Below are 18,588 nucleotides of genomic sequence, written 5' to 3' on the forward strand. Positions count from 1 at the left end.
GCCCTGAACCGGGATCCTGAGCACACTAGGAGCACCTGCTTGGAGTATAACAGATACACGTAACTTGTCGGGACTCTGAAAAAAAAATGTCAGAAGGGAAACAAAAATTTCCCAAGAAACAAAAGTCAAACCTCCTTCCATATTCAGGGCAATGCATGTGGAGGCATCTCTGCAGGAAATAAAAAAAAAAAAAAAAAAAAAAAAAAAAAAAAAAACGTGAAATTGCCTTTTTCTCCAAAGCCTCTTCCCCCATTTCACAAAACATAGAGATTTTACAATTATTATTGCATACAATTTGGCCTTCCATTGACCAGAGACTTAAATATATATGTACATATATATATATATATATAGTTTGAGGTTAATCTTGAAGCCAAAGCAAACTGGGATTTGCCTTATTAATTCACTGCTTACAGGCGCTTTAAAACATATGTGTCTGCATCTTATAAATATACATAAATATACAGACTGTTCACTGAAAATTATTACTCAAGTGTAAGCCAATGGCAGCCGCATTTACACTAACGGTATTTTTAATATAGTACTTTTCCCCCAGTAACCATAGCTACAAATTTCAAAATTAGTCGCCAATCCAGATGTATCAAATAACTTGCAAACAATGTCTTGACACTGAAACATTTCTTTAAGAGAGCCCCATCTTCCCTCTTCAAATCCAGGGAATTTCATGCACTTCTCTGCCAGGCAGCGAACAAAGATGCCGGTGGGGCTGTACTCAGCCCTTCCTTGTAACAGTTTCAACATAATCCTCGTTCCAAACGAGGCATTTTTCTACTTTTATCGGCAACCATCACTGCTATGAAATACCATCATTTAGGGTTCATTTGGGACAATCAGAAAGTAACTTAAAGTAAAAATAAGAGAGCTTTATTTTAAATCAATTCCCACAAAAGCAAGTTGACTGGACTGGGTTTTTATTTTAATGGCAGTGGTTATCTTTTCTGCACAGAATACCTGAGAGACAGCACAGGTATTAAGGAACTTGGCTGCCCAAGGCTTTTGAGAGGACTTTAAGGAGCACCCACAATCTTTGAGTTCTTTTCCTCTGGTTCATTTGGTCACCTGCATACAGAGATGCTGCACAGCTTCACACAACTCCCACAACACGAAATACAGGATCAGGTCGGCTAGAGCGGGCTACACTGAAGGAAGAGGCATTTCTGTGCTCTAATGAAGGGAAAAACAGTTAAGAGTTGGAAAGCACTGCAAGCTGAGGGCAGCAACAATTCATGGGCTTGGAAAATTATGTGGGTTTTACCTTTTACACTCCTGTTAACTCTGATTTTCATGAAGTAGGTGGTGTTGCTACAGCAACTGTCATATCACATCATTTCTGCTATCTCTGTCACAGAGATCATCTTATTTTATCTTAAACTCAGATATGCAGCTTTTCTCCCATTTTAAAGCCCTCTGTATTTTGGATATAAAAAATTACAGCAAACAGAGCTGCCCCACACAAATAATACCTGAAGAAATGCGGCAAAGCTTAGAGAACAACGTTATTCGTGCTCACTTTCCAAATGCAGAAGGAATAAAGAGCACCGAATAGATTAACAGTCCTCCAGAGGCTCAAAAGCAAACGAAGAGCTGTTCTCACAAGCAAAATGCGCAGTGCCACCTTCAGCGTAGTCTTTGCAGGGAGGTTAACCCTGCGCTCCGGGCGCTTCCCGGGTGGAAGCGCCTCCCTTCCTCGCGCCTGGGCCTAGCCGAGGCGACGCTCCCCCTCCGCGCTGCTCGGCTCCCGTCTCGCCCGCTCTCCTCGCGGACTAAAAGAAGCATCTACTGAAGCAGACGCCTGAACCCATTTTCACTCGTTTCAGAACGTTTGTCCTCGCAGGAAGGAGAGGCCGTCGTTCCTGGCTACTTTCTGAGCAAGCTCACAACTTCACTCTGCCTCCGTTGCCTCCATTTTGCTGCCCAGGTAAGGTTTTCGGGTACTTAGCACAGAAGGAAGTCTCGGTAGACCCCCAACGACTCAGCGAAGGGCTCTGTACAACTCTTGTTATTAACAAGCATTCCGCCCTGCGTGCTCACAGGCCTCCCTTTAAAAACACAAAGCCCAGTATGGAACAAACACCCAGTTACTCCCCGAGGCTACTCCGGAAACTACAGACTCGGCTACAGTCAAAGGTAACTCCATAGACAACGGAGCAGCTGGCAGAGCTGCCAAACTGCCAGTTCAAGGTCTGCCACATGCACAGCCTAACACTAAGTGCTTCTTTAGAAGCACTTCCAGGAATATTCCAAATCCATCAGCCCAGTCAACAGCTTGCACTTGATTTTTATGAAGACAGGTTGTGCCAGCTAGAAATCTGTGTGGATCTATGTATCTTGTGGTGTGGTTAAAGGCTCCATGGGCAATTAAGATACCAAATGGCCTACCTGTCTTTTCCATGATTTGCCAACTTGCATCTAGGTGTCCCAACACACAGACCTGGACTGTAGATTATCTGACAGTTTTTCTTTAGCTCAATTTCCATAAGCAAATAGGTTTGTGCAATCATGCCCTGCACACACGTCTATATTCCTTCTAATAATCTCTGAAACTGCTGGCAAATACAATACAAATTTGGTAAAGACATTTTAGTCTCAAATATACATTATTTGCTTCTTCAAGCTTTGTGAAAACAAAGTAAATGAAAAATTGTTGCTTCCCTGGCTCAAGGAAGGCCACATACACCTCATTCTACCTCAGAGTATGCAGAGATTTTGCTACTCATTGAACCAAATCTTCACGCGGGTAGCAAAAGAAAAATGCTAACCAAATTATTACTGCAACCTGGAATATCTTTATCTCTCATTCACTTACAATTTTCAGTAATTATGAGGTAAATCATTTGCTCCCCAACTGACCTGTCACTTGACAATCTTGTCAATTCCATGCAGATACATCCAGTATTGACAGTCATCAAAACAATCATATCCATGGCCTGTCCTAAAAATCAGTGCAGAAGAAAGTCTGATGCGGACAACCAAGCCACCTGATGTCACCTGAGCATGTTTATTCCTATAACATGCAGAGAAAAGCAGAGCTCTCTTAGCAAGAGCCTCTTTAACATTACCCCACAACTCTTAACTATGCCTGAAAACAAGCAGAGTCTTCCATCCCAGACAGTAGGAGTTCCTGGGAATCACCAGTGTTCTCTAGCAGCAATGAAATATTGGGAGAAGCACCCCCCCCCTTTTTTTTTTTTTTTTTTTCTTTTTTTGTGCACAAGTTTCCTTAAAATGCAAGATAAAAGGAACAATGAGGAAGACTTAGCTAAAAATCCAAGTGCTCCGGATTTATGCTGGAAGCAGCACACCTCTGCCCACCAGAGGGATATATTTACAGGATTGGATCCCTTCTCATTGGCTTTCCTCCTTCTCCCATTGCTGTTATTTCAGTGTCAAGAATATACAGAAAAACATTGAAGCTTGGGGTTGAATGTGTTAACTTGGCAAGGAAAAAATGATCCGCAAGAGAAACACCTTTCCTCTTTCTGCCTAACTGGATAATTGGTTAACAGGAACCTGCTTGATGAGTTTTAGCAGCTCCTAGAGATCAGGCAAGGCTGTTTCTGAGAGCGGCTAAAGCTGCTGACTGTATAAACATCTTTAGTTGATCAACAGGGTACCCCTCACTAAGGCTGTTTTTCTACTGCTAAGGCTTACAGAAGGCAATGAAGTGCTTGTATGCCAAGCACTCATCCAAACCCAGTAGGAACAGGGCACTAGGCTATTTTAGATAGAAAATTTTATGGACATTATGAACATAAAACTGTCTTGCACATAGGCTAAACAATTTCCAAACAGATTAGGTGAATGAAGACTATATAATGCTCACTGCAATGGAAAAAAAAACACATAACAGGGAGTTTCTAATGAATAAACAGCTGCTGTCCTAGTAACTTAAGGGGCTAAAAAAAAAAAAAAAAAAAAAAAATCTAGTCCTCAGGGTTCATGTGACAAACCAAAGGGCTTCACTAGATCTGTACAGTCCTCTGGGTCTTTTATTCAACACTGTATCTATAACGCAAATGCTTTCCTCGAGTAATTAGTGATTTTGAGTTCACTTGTCTAAAGGGAAAGAGGGCTGATTTTCATATAGGTGTATATTGTATCACACAAGATGAGTACACACGATTTAAAAGGAGGAAGATAAAACCTGTTAAAATCTTGCTTTAAGTTCGAAATTGCACCTACCCATGGCTGTATAATAACCAAAGCAGCATCCAGAGCTATTAGCACCAAATGTTGCAAAAGATTCACTTAACACCCCGCACAGTCACCTTTGCTTACATTTATTCATCCTGATCTTTTGATAACCGAAAGCTCTAAGTGCCAAATGGACATTTATGAGAGCTGTGGATTAACACGAGGGACAAACCCTGCCTCCCTGGAGCTCTGCCTGTCCACATCAACCACGAACCTCATCACAGGGAGCTTTCTCCCACGTCACTCTCCCTTCTGAGGATGCAGGAGGGATTAAGAAAAGGTGTCTTTAAATACATATTCTAAAGAGCAATGCAAAGGTTTGGGGAAAAGTATTTCAACTTTTGCCAGGATTCATCTACTCAGACACGGCTCAAAGCAGCTTGACAGGGCGAGCACAAAGGCAGCCTTCCAGGCTGAACACAGCACATATAAAATGAAGTTTCAGGAGATGCCCCCTCATAAAATAACAGGAACTGCCCCTAAACACTTCTGCTTGTAATTATGCTTTGTACCCTTCCCCTAGTTATTTTTGTTGGTGGTGGTGGCTTTGCACTATTTCTTTCATACAAGGGTGCCGTCAGAGATGTTGGGGTTTCCAACCCAAAGCCAACTTTCCAAAACACACTGCAGTTTGAAAAGCCCATTTTTCTTTCACAAATAATGAGTTTGCATCACAAAGCCTTTATCCCCCCAAACCCAAAGCCTCCCATACTGTTAAAAATCAAATCCAGCTTTATTTTCCTGCATGAGTCAGGCGGCATGCAAAGAGCTTCAGAGGAAGGCAAACTTGGGGTGGAGAACAGAACCAAAGGAGCAATTCCAGAGAGGGATACTTGTTCTTCTAACAGCTCACTCCTATTATCCCAAGTCATTTGTTAATATTTTAAGACCAGAGGAGAGGAAAAAAGAGAAGAAAACAAAAAACAACAAACAACAACCCACATACAACACCATACAACCCCCCCAAAAAAAAGTTTTAAAGACTATAAAGACGCACAAGGACAGACTTTGTTATTTGAACAGTTATTGCTATTTTCAGAACTCCAGCAAAGCTACTTCCTTCCATAATTGGACTTCAATCAAACCCTGGTGAAGCTTTTGATCTTGGAAAGAGTAACAAAATAGCTCTGTTATCAGCACATAGGGTGCAAAGAGTAGGACATCCAGAATTTTTCTATAAAAGAAATTTAATTGCTTTGGCTTATATTTGCCAAAGGTCATAGCTCTAAGTTCTGGGTGCACATACAGAGTGCTGCACGCCGAGAAGTCTCTAAGTATCGGCTGGCCAAAGTGTGTGATGGGATTATACTATCCGTGTGCATTAAAAGGAGCAGGGGGGAAGCAAAAAGAAAAAAAAAAAGCAGCAAAACAATGCTAGATTACTATCCAAATATACCCCAGTGGATGTCCTGCCAAACAGCAAATATGTGGCTGTAAGCTCCAAACTGAAATAAAGGCTTGGCTAGGAGCCCAGAGCTTCACTGTATTTTGCTCAGCTAGCCATAGTCTGGCAGAACAGAGTGAACACATTCTCAGCCACGTGATAGAGAAGCCAGGCGGGCCAAGCTGATTTCCTTGTGTTGGTTAAATGTGATCTTCAGAGTGTACACACCAGCAGCTTGGGGGAAACGTGAGAGAGTGGGAAACAACAAGCCACAGGCTGTAAACCCAAGGGCAGCAGAAAAATTACTTCAGAGGTTTGTTAGTGCTGTAAATTAACTAGTAGTTAACTAGTTTCTCATCATACGTAGAGCAAAGTGTATTCTGAAAGGGCGCAGAGCACGAGGCGGTCATCGGGATTCGGACAGGAGTTAAACATCATCTGCTCCTTCAAGGAGGCAGGCACTGAGTGGACGTGATTCCAGACAGGCAGTGTGAATTGGCAATGCTGGGGCTGTGAGCACTTCCCCGAATGCCTCAGAAACACAAATCGAATTTGAATAATTTCAAATTCCATACGCAGAAGAATCAGAGGTGCTTAGGCTTCTCAGGATGTGGCCCAGCAGAGGCAGAATGTGACTGATGGAGCAACACATCCCACATGGCTGAGATTTTGCTGACACAACTGAAACAGCTACCAAAGAGTACAGGGAACACAGAGGGGCATTCACCAAGTGAGACAAAATTTGGCCAAAGGATCCAGCCTGAAAAACAAAATACAAGGTCAATTGGGATAAAAGCTGCCTTAGTGGTAAGTTACTATATTCTGATATTACCAGTAATAAGGCTTTTAAATAATTGACTTTGGAAGAGATAAACAGCATCCCTGGCCAGTATCAGGGGTGCACGTGACTCTAGAGCATGTTAGAAGGGAAAGCAGAAACAAAAGCCTCCCAACACAAGCCTCAGAAGTACATCCCTGCCACAGATAACAGCAACTCGGATGAAAGTCATGAGAGTATTTAAGAAAAGTGAGATTTGTTTACTTCCTAGCAGAAATCGATTGATAACGTGGACACGTGCAGAAGCTGGTGAAATCAGACACACACACAGATTGACAATGACACCTCCAGTTCTTCCCTTCTATTTGGCTAATGGTTTCTTTTCACATGTTCAAAACAGCTTCCAGCGACTGTCACAATTCTCAACAATGACTTCAACCTTGTGCTGAGGAAACTGGAGAGAGAAAGAGAATTTGGAAAAAGGCATCAGGTAAAGGCCAAGAGAAAGATCAACCATTCTGAGAGTGGCCACACAGATGTGTGAACCTCAGACTCAGAGTCTGGGTGCTTAGGGTCCTAATTTTCTAAGCGCTGAGACACCAACAACTAATGTGTTATGACAACACGTGGCCAAGTAAAACGATCTAATCTTGATATCTGACTTAAATTGTTATCAATTATTTATGTTCTTCTCTTCCAGGAACACTAATCCCCACTGTGGACATAGTAATTACTCCCCATCTTTATGGTATGTACAACAGCTCAGAGGCAAGTCCTTAGAAAAACAGTGACAGAGACTACACGAGGGTCAGCCCATGGTGACTAATGTGCTGGGGTAGCTCTGGTCTCCGGAGAAACCTGGAAATGGGAAAGTGGGAATTTAAAAAGGTGCCCTAAAGTAGTCTTTGCTTCATTCCCCAAAGTCTGCACTTCCTTCATTAGTCTTGCAGAGCAGCTTTTACTCTGCTCACTATGGCCCTGATTCTGACAATCTATCTTTAGATACCTGCTTGTGTTGCCCAAGTTGGAGGAGTCATTCGCTGCTCCACCCTTGTTCTGCAGTAAACAGAGCAAGGCTCCTCCACGGGACTAGCCAAGCATATAAAACTGATACACCAAGTTAAACTATCTCATGGCATGTGTAACATACCAAAACCACTGAGCAAATACACACCACCATGGAAGTTTCAACTTGGTATCCAAATGCACTGTGACATACTTCGAAAAGCAATAAGCTCAGGACTTGCAGTTATTTCAGGTCTGGATCTGATTTTTACTCTTTGAAGTTCTCCTCTGGGCAGTATCTTAGGCATAGTTTAAAAAAAAAAAAAAAAAAAAAAAAGAAGAGCAAAGACAGAAAACTGCAACATTTATCAGAAAAACTTTCTGTATCTTAAGGTTGAGAGGGCAGGAAGAGATTCTTGAGTACCTTTTTACACAGCTGTCTCCCCTCTTTATACACTTCATAGAGCCAACACTACTTTATGATGCCACTGCCAGAACAAAAGGATTTTCAGGCCATGGATAAGCGAGTGCTGCCTTACCACAAAGGCTTTTGAAATGTCTTGATGTAGTGCTAGAAACAACGTGGAGAGGCTCTAACACTTAGCATTTAGGAATGCTCTAACAATCACGGGCTTTCATGGGGCAGAAGGAATGGGACACCAAGGGGACGGAGGAGTCCACCCAGCAGCAGGGTATTATACTGCGAGTGTGTTGTGTCATTACAGCTTTATCCCGACACACCCATATTTACAGCACACAATGTACTGTACAATTCACAATGCCAAGAAACTCAACATATCTAATCTGGCAGAAAAACAAAGTCATATCAGGTTAATCCAATTCTTAAATTGCACAACTTTGAAAGGCCAATAGGAAAACAAATCTTCCCCTCACTTGTGCTCCCCCTGTTCCTCCTCCCGACACACATGCCCTGCCACGACCTACTTTTCCTCTTTGATCCCTGAACATTTTTAGCCCACTCTCATTTTCCCATGTTTCTCATTCACTCCTAACCACCCTCGTCCCCAGGCCCCAGTGGCAGAGTGGAAATTTACACCGACCAAAGCAAGCCGTAAAAGGGAGCTTTGTGCAGAGCACCCCGGCCCAAACACGCGCCGAGGAATGAATGGCAAGACACACACACAAGGTCACTTGGACGTGTGCCCACGTGTGATACTGCAATAATTATGATAAGATAACTGGCCTCAAATTTAAACTTGGCTGACTCCAAGACAGTTCCGAACAGGTCAATGGAGCTGGGGTGCTGCTGCTGCACCAAAGGGACAAGATATTGCAAGGCTGCACGTTACGCAGTTTTGGGGGGTAAAATAAGTTTCATAAACATTGTTGGGAGACCAAGATCAATCCATTACTTTGGTTCACTGCTATCAAAATTGTGTGTCTGTACATCTCGTAACTGTTTCTCTAACTGTTCTTTTAATTCCTTTTAAGCCTGCAGTTTCATATAACAACATGACTCCAGGAGCTGAGGATTTTAAAGGAAGAGTAATGGTAAAATAGTTCTGTGACCAACCTCCAAACGCACACTAAACCAATTAAGCCTGGTTTGTTGCATATTTGTTTCTCAAAGCGGGTTGACATCTCATGGTGTCTAGAAGGGTGTCAGCTCACAGAAGCATTTCACATAGATGACACATTTCAAAGGTCTTATGTTAATTCAGATGTAGAAAACTCACATTTGCATTACAGCTCTTCCTGCTCAGTAACATCTCCCTACTTTACCCAGCCGTCCATTTTCCAAGAAACTCTTGGAATCCAATTGTTCTTTTACAGTCTTACCCCTTTTTTGCCTTAACCTCTCACATTTGGGTGAAATCAGTCCATAGACTCACAAATTATGAAGCAGTAACACACAAGGAGCCACGCATACCCCAAGCAAATGGTACGGTTTGTTTTCATAGCAAACTACTCAAGAAAAGAAAAAAAAAAAAAAAAGATCCCAAAAAGATCCCAGCTCTGATCTCTCCCAGTGAGCGACGGAACTGCAAGAGTTACGTCCACAAAATGGCCAAATGCCCCACGCCACAACGAGAGGCCGCAGCTGCGGGGATTACAGACGTCAGTAACATCTGTATTTCCACTATGCAGCACAAAGAAAGAGGGAACAGTGGGATGCCTGATTGCTGCGGGGTCCTTCAAATAAGGCAGTTTAACCCTCTCTAGATGAGAAACGGGATTTGTTTTCAAGTGCTTCCTTACTTATTAAGCAACAAAAACTAAGCACCCAGATTTTTTTTAAACAGGCTTGTTGTTGGACTACAATTCATTTTCAAATCTTCAAATAGAGAGCTTGTAAAAATGACTAAACTGTTTCAAGACACCCCTTTTATTTCAGCTAAGCCCCTCTCAGTTCGAACCTGTGTTTTATGTTCCGCAGCCCTGGGTAACGTACTCTGCTCCACAACGGCTTAGCTCGTTATTTCAATAATTCCACTGTACTAAAATATCGATTTCCTCCATCAAATGGAGTTCTGCAGGAACATTTTGCATTTAGAGGTTTCACAATGTTGCTTCTATTTTTTGAAGTGTTAAGATATAGCTTCTTTCCTTGCCTCCTTAGAAACTCAGATTATATGCAGTTACTGGTGGGACAGCATTTAATTTCTGTTTTGAATGCTTCCATCTGTATCGTGGTTACCGAGTTCCCAGCTTACCTCAACTATAGCAATTTTCAAGTACCAGAGCTAAACGAGCTGTGAGCCTCGCAAATGCTTTACAAAAATTTAGGTCCAATCCTTGCTACACAAAGTAATGGAGTTTGCGGTGGACGGAGAGCCTCGTTCATTCATTTGTTTATTAAATACAGGAGTACCAACCAGCTCTATAATGAATTACTTAATCTTTGACCTATTGTCCACAGCCATGTTCCAGAACAGAGAATTTATAGCAAGCTGAGATCCCTAAGGCTAATCGGAAAAGTCGTCATTTTTACCAATCTCCATCTTCAACAAATCTCTACCTAACAGTGTATTTTTGCCTCTCCATTTATATACCTACATTTCTACGGACGACATTTTGTCGCAGATGAGTTAGTGCTGCAGATCATGCTGACATCTGCGTGTAACAAATGCATGCTACTAAGGAGCACATCGAGTCATGGGTACCTGTCCAGTTCTGTTTTAGCACTCATGTAGATTTGGGCTCTAGGTAACAAATCATCAGTTTTCTAGGACCCAGATGCAACATGTTTTTCTTGTTAATTCTCATATGGTCTACACAAAAACATGAGTTTATGAGCAAAGACCTTCAAGATCAGCATGTTTGTCTTCATTAAATAGCAAATCATACAAAGAGATTACCAGCAACATGAAGAACTAAAGCTGTTTCTATCAAAGCTGAGAAGAGAGCAGTGAAGCAAGAAAGAGTTGCACATTAGAGAGGCAAGATTTGGTTCAGAGAATGGAACACGGAAGCATAACCGTACTACAGCCTCTAGCGTGCTGGAAAACGTGGAGAGGTTGAAGAATAACTTGCATTAGTTTAAAACTTGACAGATACTGCCTTAGTTATGCACAGCTGAAGTGCCAAAAAGAGTCCTAACACGGGAGGGGGGGGGGAAAAAAAGGCAAAATGTTGCAACACATGCTGCCTTACCTGCCTGTTAGCTCTCCCCACATCAGCTCTGACGCTCTCAGGAACCATTTCGCTTTTGTGGTAAACAGACAGCTTCTTTAGTCTTATTTGTTCATAAAAGTTGCCACAGATGCTACAAAAAACTGTTTGTGGTGTATTCATTTTGACAGTGGTGCATTTCACATTTGTTTTCTGTACTTACTCCTCACATGTAACTTACTCCATTAAATGCTACTGGATTCGAGCTGCTTTTTCTTCCTTAAGTAAATTCTTTTTCCAGCTCTTCCATAACCCATAGCACTTCATGCATAAAACAACAACTCAAACCACAGTTTTCTCTGAATTATTTGAAATGGCCTTTTCCTAATCACCGCTTTTTGGGGGAAACTCAGAGACAAAAGTATTACAATATTTATAAATATAAAAATGAAAAAAAAAAGGACGATGACATTAGCAAAATTCATGTTGAATATTTCTATGCTAATGCACTGCCAGTCAACCATGCTTCTGTTTACATAATGCTCGCAAGAACATTTTCCTCATCACAAGGGTCCTTTTATCCTGTGAGAAGAAAACTAGCAACGCACTGAGACCGGTTATCCCCCGCAGTTGGAGGAAAAAAAGAAAGAGCCAGAAAGATGAACGACAAGAGAACAAATAGTGATATTTTGCTGCTCCACCTAGGAGCCGATGAAAGAGGACAGTCAATAAACTGTGCGCCTGCTGAGCAGGACTGAAATCAATAAGACTACACGAGGAGTAAAGTACTCGTCACAGCTTAACCGGGCAGAATCTGGCCACTGATAGCTCCCACAGTTGCCAATCTGCTGTCATATAAATATGCAAATTGCAATATTTAAATGTGTTTCCTAGGAGCTGCATCTAAGCAGCTAATATCAACGTCTTCCTCACATACAGCTCCTGAGGATATCTTCCCCTCCTAACTATAACTTACTGCTTTATGAAAGACCCCAGGGTGCATTCACATCTTAAAAATCCAATCACTGCACTAGACAATCGTTCAAACGGTCCTCAATACAGCTTGAGATGCGAAGCAAGGCTCTTAAAAAGACACCGTGCTTTTTCTAGGTATATGCAACAAGTTTGACTTGTTCTCAGACATCCCTGCAAAGGTGAAAAAAATCCTGGGTGGTCCCTCCACGTACCCTCCCTCCTGACACTGAGCAGCCCTTACAAGCTGAAGCAGCACTGCTTGTGTGGAAAGCACTATTCCTCACCAAAAACAGAGTCAGGCTGGGTATATTTTAGAATTATAGCACAAACCCAATACGAGACTTAGGGTTTACTTTTTATAATCCTAAATTATTCTATGCTCTTTCACATAGTCAAGCAATGATTTAACCATTAATCAAAATTTAACAGTGAATATTAAAGCAGGATTTCTAAAGGTGACTTAGTGTTCTTGCTGAATGCACAAGCCTGAGGATTTCTAAAGGTGACTTAGTGTTCTTGCTGAATGCACAAGCCTGGTTAATGCTAAAGCACTTTCCCCCTCTTATCATGCGACAGGCTATTTTTATATTTGCCAGGGTATATACTGCATCTTTCTTTGATCCAGAAGGCAGGCTGGCTTGTCTGCATACGGCACTTCCCTTGCTCCGGCAGCGCACAGAGCTCAACTTTTCCATTTCCCTGCGATTTCAGCCCAGGCGGGCGACGGCAGGAGCGCGGAGCCGCGTGTGCGTGCGTGCTGCTGCTCCAGCAAAAGCCATGCTGAGCAGGCGGCACAGGGACTGCCACGTGCCTGAGCACATGGTCATGCAGGCACCGCCGCTCGGAGCCTCACGTGAGCGGCAATGTGCAGAGCAGCTGGCAGGACCAGCCCGCTTGACGGTTTAGCTGGTCATTCCCACGTCGTCACGTGGGAGAGCAAAGTTCAGGAAATTCCCAGCTCTTCTTAGTGCTGCAGGTAGCGTCCTTGGACTTTAAGAGAGGGGGCTCATGCTGTGGCTCGTGCAGCACCTAATAACTGCTTCCGAGCACTGATTAAAGCTTAGGAAAAGATCCCACACGCTGCTGGGAGCACAGCCCTCCGCACTGCAGCAGCTACGATCGAAGAGGAGGTCACATTAAGGAACACAAGGGAGGAAGGCTACGAGGGAGGGAGGGTTGCGCAGGGCCACCCCACTCACACTCGGCGTGCGGCCGGAGAGAGCAAGAGCCACCACTGCCCCTGGGCTGGTGCAACCGCCACAAAGCAGGAGTGGGGAGTGCTGGAAACTACTTAGTCCTGTGTAGTGCTATGGTGTGAATATCCCTGACATTTTCAACCCTTAGATAGCTACTGCATACATGTGGATGATAGAGCTTTTTTGCTTTTGAATTTTTAAAATCAGCTTTGGCAGATCACTTGCAAACACTATAGGGTACCACCACTTGCACCAGCTGTGCAAGTATCACGGACCTAAGGCCACCGCCACAGGAACATAAAAATAGAGGGAGTTTTTCCAACACTATCCCTATCCTCCTCAAGCGGGAGGGCAGCAACAACAATATGGGACAACACTGCATCAGCAGCATCCTCAGAAACACGGCCCTGGATCTGGGGCTTTGGTGGCAGACAGAGAATTCAGATCTACAACACAAACCATCCAACTACCATCTTCACCAGACTTGGCTCAGGCACCTGAGCTCTAATTCACTCCGTACAAACTCTTTACATTAGCTGCCCCCTTCACTCAAGTAAGGGCAACACAGAGGGGAAAGGCTAGGTAAAAGCAAACACCAGCTACTTAATGTAAAATATGAACCTCCATTTGCATAAAAAAGGCAACTTGGAAATCTTCCCTTAAAGCACGTCACAGTTAAATGGAGATTTATGTTCCAAAGAACCAACAAGAGATAACACGAGATACACAGCAGATGGAGAACCAAAGAAGTGTGTTTGCAGTAACAGGTTATTTGAAAAGCTACGGATTTCAATCAACTAATCCACATTCACTAGGGAACAGAGGAAAGGTTTCAAATGCATCTACCTATTACAGTGAACAGGCATTGCTAAAATAAATCATCGAAATATTATTTGACCAAAGTTGAATTGGAAAATAGAAATGCATCAGATTCTAATCTTGCAATACAATGTATCCCTCCTCACGATCATAAAGACAGTGCCACAGCTTTCCCAAACACAGAAATTCACAGGGAAGTAGGAGCTTCCTCCATTTTTTCATACAACTCAGAAAACAGATGAAACTGTTGCCAACCAGACAATCCGAGCTGGAAATACAGAATTAAGTGAAGAAGAGTTGCTTTTTAACTTATTTATTGTTGACTACTGAAAACAAATCAGCGAGGATTCTGCAGCGCCGTCTTAAAGTCAGGGTCAGTTGTGCTTTGCCTGCATCTCAACACATACATATAAGATGAAATCTTCTCGTGGCACTCCTGCTCGCTGGCCTGCCTGGGGTGCCACGTATCCACGAGGCACCTACGGGTTCCCCACGCACCCTGCCCCGTAGGCAGCAGGGGCACAGGCAGGTGGACATGTTTTGGCCAGCTCCGACACCAAATGCCACAAAGCCAATTAAAGCAGTGAGCAGGGATGTGGAAAGTGCAGGGGACGACCTTGCCAAAGTCAGAGCCCGCACTCCTACACAGGCGTCAGTTGTTAATACAAAATACCGAGTTTACCACCACTACCAGCTTTTTTAAGAACTGCTATCACCTAAAAAATTCATTTTTCCCACCAATTAGATCACATAAAACTAGCTTTTATTGAGATGTTTTGAAAACTACTTGTTTTGATATTTATAACAATAATACAAAATATTATTTTGAGAAGTAAATTCCTCTGGAAAAAAAAAACCCACATTATTCTTAAAAGCAGAAAGGCACAGATAGTAAAGCGTGTAGATCAAGATGGTTTTACCCCAAAAGACCTTTACAACAGGACCAAAAATATACAGAATTTCTAACGAGAAGAGTTATAACCTCAAGCTATGAACAACGCAGGAAAAATTAAAAATAAATAAATAAATGAGTTGCAAAAAAAAAATCATGCAGATAACTTATTACAAGCAAATTCTGACATGTGATCACTAAAAGCCTGGTACATAATCAGTCTCCTCTGGGGAAAAAAAAAAAGAAATAAGGTCAGATATTTGCTTTCAATTTTATGCAAGCATATGTGACAGAAATATGGAGGCACACATGCACTGCTATTAAAGACTGGCTTGGGAAGAGTAAGCCACAGGAAAAGTAAAGTCTCATTTTATATTTCTCCTGCCAACCCCAAACATATTTTCATTTTGGGAGCTTGCACAAATTGCTGTTTAACTAGGAAATATATATTTCAGTTTCAAGCTAACTATGAAAAGTACACTTTTAACAAAGATGAGCAAATAAAAGCTACAGACTTAAGCCACACTTTGGGGGCACACTTCTGACTTAGGACCAAAGACCACCACATTCAATTTCTTTTCAATGAAAAGCAATGTTGTAGATTTAGACTTTTCCACTTCATCCTGTTCCACAACTTTTGTCCTCCTATTTATTTATTTTGCCTCCTTATCGGATGATTCTGACAAAGACTTCACACGCTGAGCATGGCAAATGATCAAGCAGAAGGGAGAGGAGTGGTTTCCTGCTCCCCAGAGCACACTTTGGTCTAGCAGACCTTGCGTGAACAGAAGAGCACAATAAATAAGTCACCCACAGACTTAAAAAACACCCAGTTCCATGTTTTCCAAGACTCAATGTTGACACTATTCCCTGGACCATGATCTCAGCTATGCTGGTGTGAGGCCAGAGAGAAGTTATCCAGATTTGTACTAGTGTCTCTAAAGGGATGAATTAAAGTGCTAATACACTAAGAGAAAACTTCCACTGGTATCGAACGGGTTGGAATTGTGCACCCTGATCAAAACTCAGCTCCATGACGTCTTTTTTGCCTGCAGCTTAAGACAAATATAGATCCAACACAGCAACCAGGGTCAGTGGAGTTGCACTCAGTTTATGCTAATTTAATCAAAACTAAAATGCAACCCCAAAGCTTATCTCCTGTCCCACGCACTGTGGTGAATTTTATTTTGCTTAATACAGGACAAGCAGATGGCCAAAACTACAAACAGGAAGCACGGTCTTTTAAGTTTACCTTCAAGGTAAGTGCCCGTGCTGTCATTCCTGTCTTCTCACATTAAATACAGCCAAAGAAAACATTCTCTTTCGTGATCCTTCTCACTGTTCACTCAACAGCATGTCATCTAAACATTACTATTCTGTTTTTGTTTTTCATTTTCTAAGAGGCAGGTTACCAATGAAGGAAAGATAAGAGGCATGTTTCCTTGGAATTCCCATGGCTTCCTGACAGAATTTAAACAAAAATCCCTGCGGAGCAACTTTGCAATAGTTGAGAGATATTAATTTCATTTTTTGGCATAGCAAGGTCTTGAATCATATTGGCCCTAAGCTGCCTGTCAACCATGCAGTAGAAAGTGATTTACTGACGGGGGTGGAAGGGATATGGAGAGAAGGCAGGGGGGCAAGCTCAGGCTCAAATCCACACGGAGGTCTTAGGGATGATTTACCTGGTCTGACCGGGCTCTGCATGCAGTTCTGCGACACCATGCCTGGGTGGACTGAAGTAGAAGCCCTGCTGCTGAGGTCCATGACAGAAGGTGAGGCTGAGGTAGCTTGCTGCAGACCTGACTGGTGTGGGCTATGCTCATGCTGGTTTGGGCTGGGTGGAATGCCATTTTCCGAGAGGAATTCTTCCAGGTCCATGTATTCCAACTGGAAAGTGTCTCCGTCGTATGGCAGCGTCTTGTCCCATAATGTTGGGCCCAAGAAAGCCGACTGAGGGACCGTGGTACTGCTGCTGTCATCATCTAGCTTCTTCTCTTTGTCTTTTTCTTTACCGAATGCTTAAACAAAACACATAATAAAGATGTAAGATGTTAAGTAATTAAATTACTAGTTACTATTACTACTTCAGTTGCTCCTCCTGCACTCCCTTAGATGTGAGGGGGGGATGCTCCCTTCATATAAATAAATCCTTTGTAAAAATAAATCCTTCAGTTAATTCGATTTGGTAGAGGACTGGAGGGCCATGCTGGCTGAGCACCTTGCTGGATCCAGACGTGTTTTTAAGATTTCCCTCTATTTTTAGTATGCAAAATTTCAGTTTGTATGTGTGGCTTTGAATGTCAGCCTCAGTAAGTACTCCCAGGCTTCTGGGGACCATGCATTCAAGTTAATAAAGCTAAAACATATTGCTAGATACTGAATTTTATTGAAATGGAAAAAAAATCAGAGCTCAGAGCCAAGACTCCTCAATTTGTAAGTACATCAGTACAATTAGGGTCCTACACTTGCTAGTTCTTACACAGTGAATTAACCCTGAAATTTAATAGCTGCACAGTTCACTGTAAGATAGCAAGGGAGTCTCATAAGAGGCAATAAATAATACACAGTATCATTTACAGAAGTAATTATGATATTAGAACTCAATGCATTGAAGTTACAAACAATGCCAGCATCTGACAGAATAAACTTTTTAACGTGTAGAAGTGGAGGAAAAAAAAAATCTAGAGCTACAGAACAGGCAAAAAAAAAAGTCTACTTGCTTCTATAAATAAACCAAATAACAGCAAAGCACACGTTGAAGGGAACAGCTGATTTCTCAGCAAGATACGCTGCAGTTTCAACTGATATCGCTCTCTGCCAGCTATGAAGCCTTCCCAGCATTTCCTTATTAATTACATCTGCCGAGGCGCAGCTCGGCACTCCGCGCGCACCGACTCCGCTGCAGGGCTGTGGGTTTTTTGTTTTTTTGTTTTTTTTCTCTTGTTTTTAACACGATTTGAACCAAGTACAATTAAGCCCCTGGCCCAGCTTTGCACCGAAAGGGCTGCAAGTTTCTAGCGTTAACGCGGCCGGCGGCTGCGCGGGGGGGAGCGGAGCGCCGCGCCGCTAACGCCGCTTCTGCGGCCGCCCGGAGCCCTCCCCGCCGCGGCGGAGGGAACGAGCCCATCGCCTTCCGCTAGGCGAGACGCGCCGCTCTCTCCAGCGCCGCCTAATATCCTAATATCCCCGCGGAAATCATCCAATTACTTAATCACCTCGCGGGGGGCGGGTAAAAAAAAAAAAAAAAAAAAAAAAGGGAAAGGGAAGCGCGGGGTGGGGGGGAAGGGGCCGCCATTTCGGGGTGCTGTGAGGGGGCTGCGACCTCAGGGATCGGAGCGGGGGGAACCGGGGCGGCGGGGCAGGGCTGCCCGCGGAAGCCTCACCGTCTTCGTGGGCGAGCGGCAGCTTGAGGGGGTTTTCCAGCAGGGACTTCAGCACGCCGTAGGTGGGAGGTAGGAAGGAGGGGTTCAGCGGAGCGGCCGCGACATGGTGGGCTCTCCGTCGGGGCAGCGGCTGCGCGGCGGCTCCTTCGTCTTCCTTTCCCTGCGGCGGGGCCCGCTGCGAGGCGCGGGGGAGCGGAGCGGCGCTGGCCGAGGGGCGCCCGGGGGCGGCCGGGGCAGGGAGGGAGCGGGAGAGGCGCCTCCTACTCCTCCTCCTCCGCCGCCGCCGCGCAGCAACCGCCGCCCGCTCTGCGCCGCGCGCCCATGTGCAGCCGCTGCCGCCGCTGACGTCACGGCGGCAGCGGCGC

The 18,588-nt window shown here is 43.6% G+C and overlaps 1 protein-coding gene across 2 annotated transcripts in view; it reads right to left on the bottom strand.

The window, feature by feature from the left end:
- The window catches only part of HLF (HLF transcription factor, PAR bZIP family member), a 31,839-nt gene extending 14,981 nt beyond the window's left edge, over window positions 1-16,858 (bottom strand). Inside the window, exon 1 of one of the 2 annotated variants that reach the window (XM_088535954.1) lies at window positions 16,523-16,858. In XM_088535954.1, the coding sequence (XP_088392080.1) occupies window positions 16,523-16,718 (196 nt within the window). In that variant the 5' untranslated portion in view covers window positions 16,719-16,858. The remainder of the gene's footprint in view (window positions 1-16,522) is intronic. The other variant, XM_088535952.1, reaches the window with a different exon arrangement.
- Between the last annotated feature and the right edge of the window lie 1,730 nt (window positions 16,859-18,588).

Source organism: Tinamus guttatus, unplaced genomic scaffold, assembly GCF_059628265.1.
Source record: "Tinamus guttatus ecotype Peru unplaced genomic scaffold, ASM5962826v1 Tinamus_guttatus_pri_ptg000649l, whole genome shotgun sequence".
NCBI lineage: Eukaryota > Metazoa > Chordata > Aves > Tinamiformes > Tinamidae > Tinamus > Tinamus guttatus.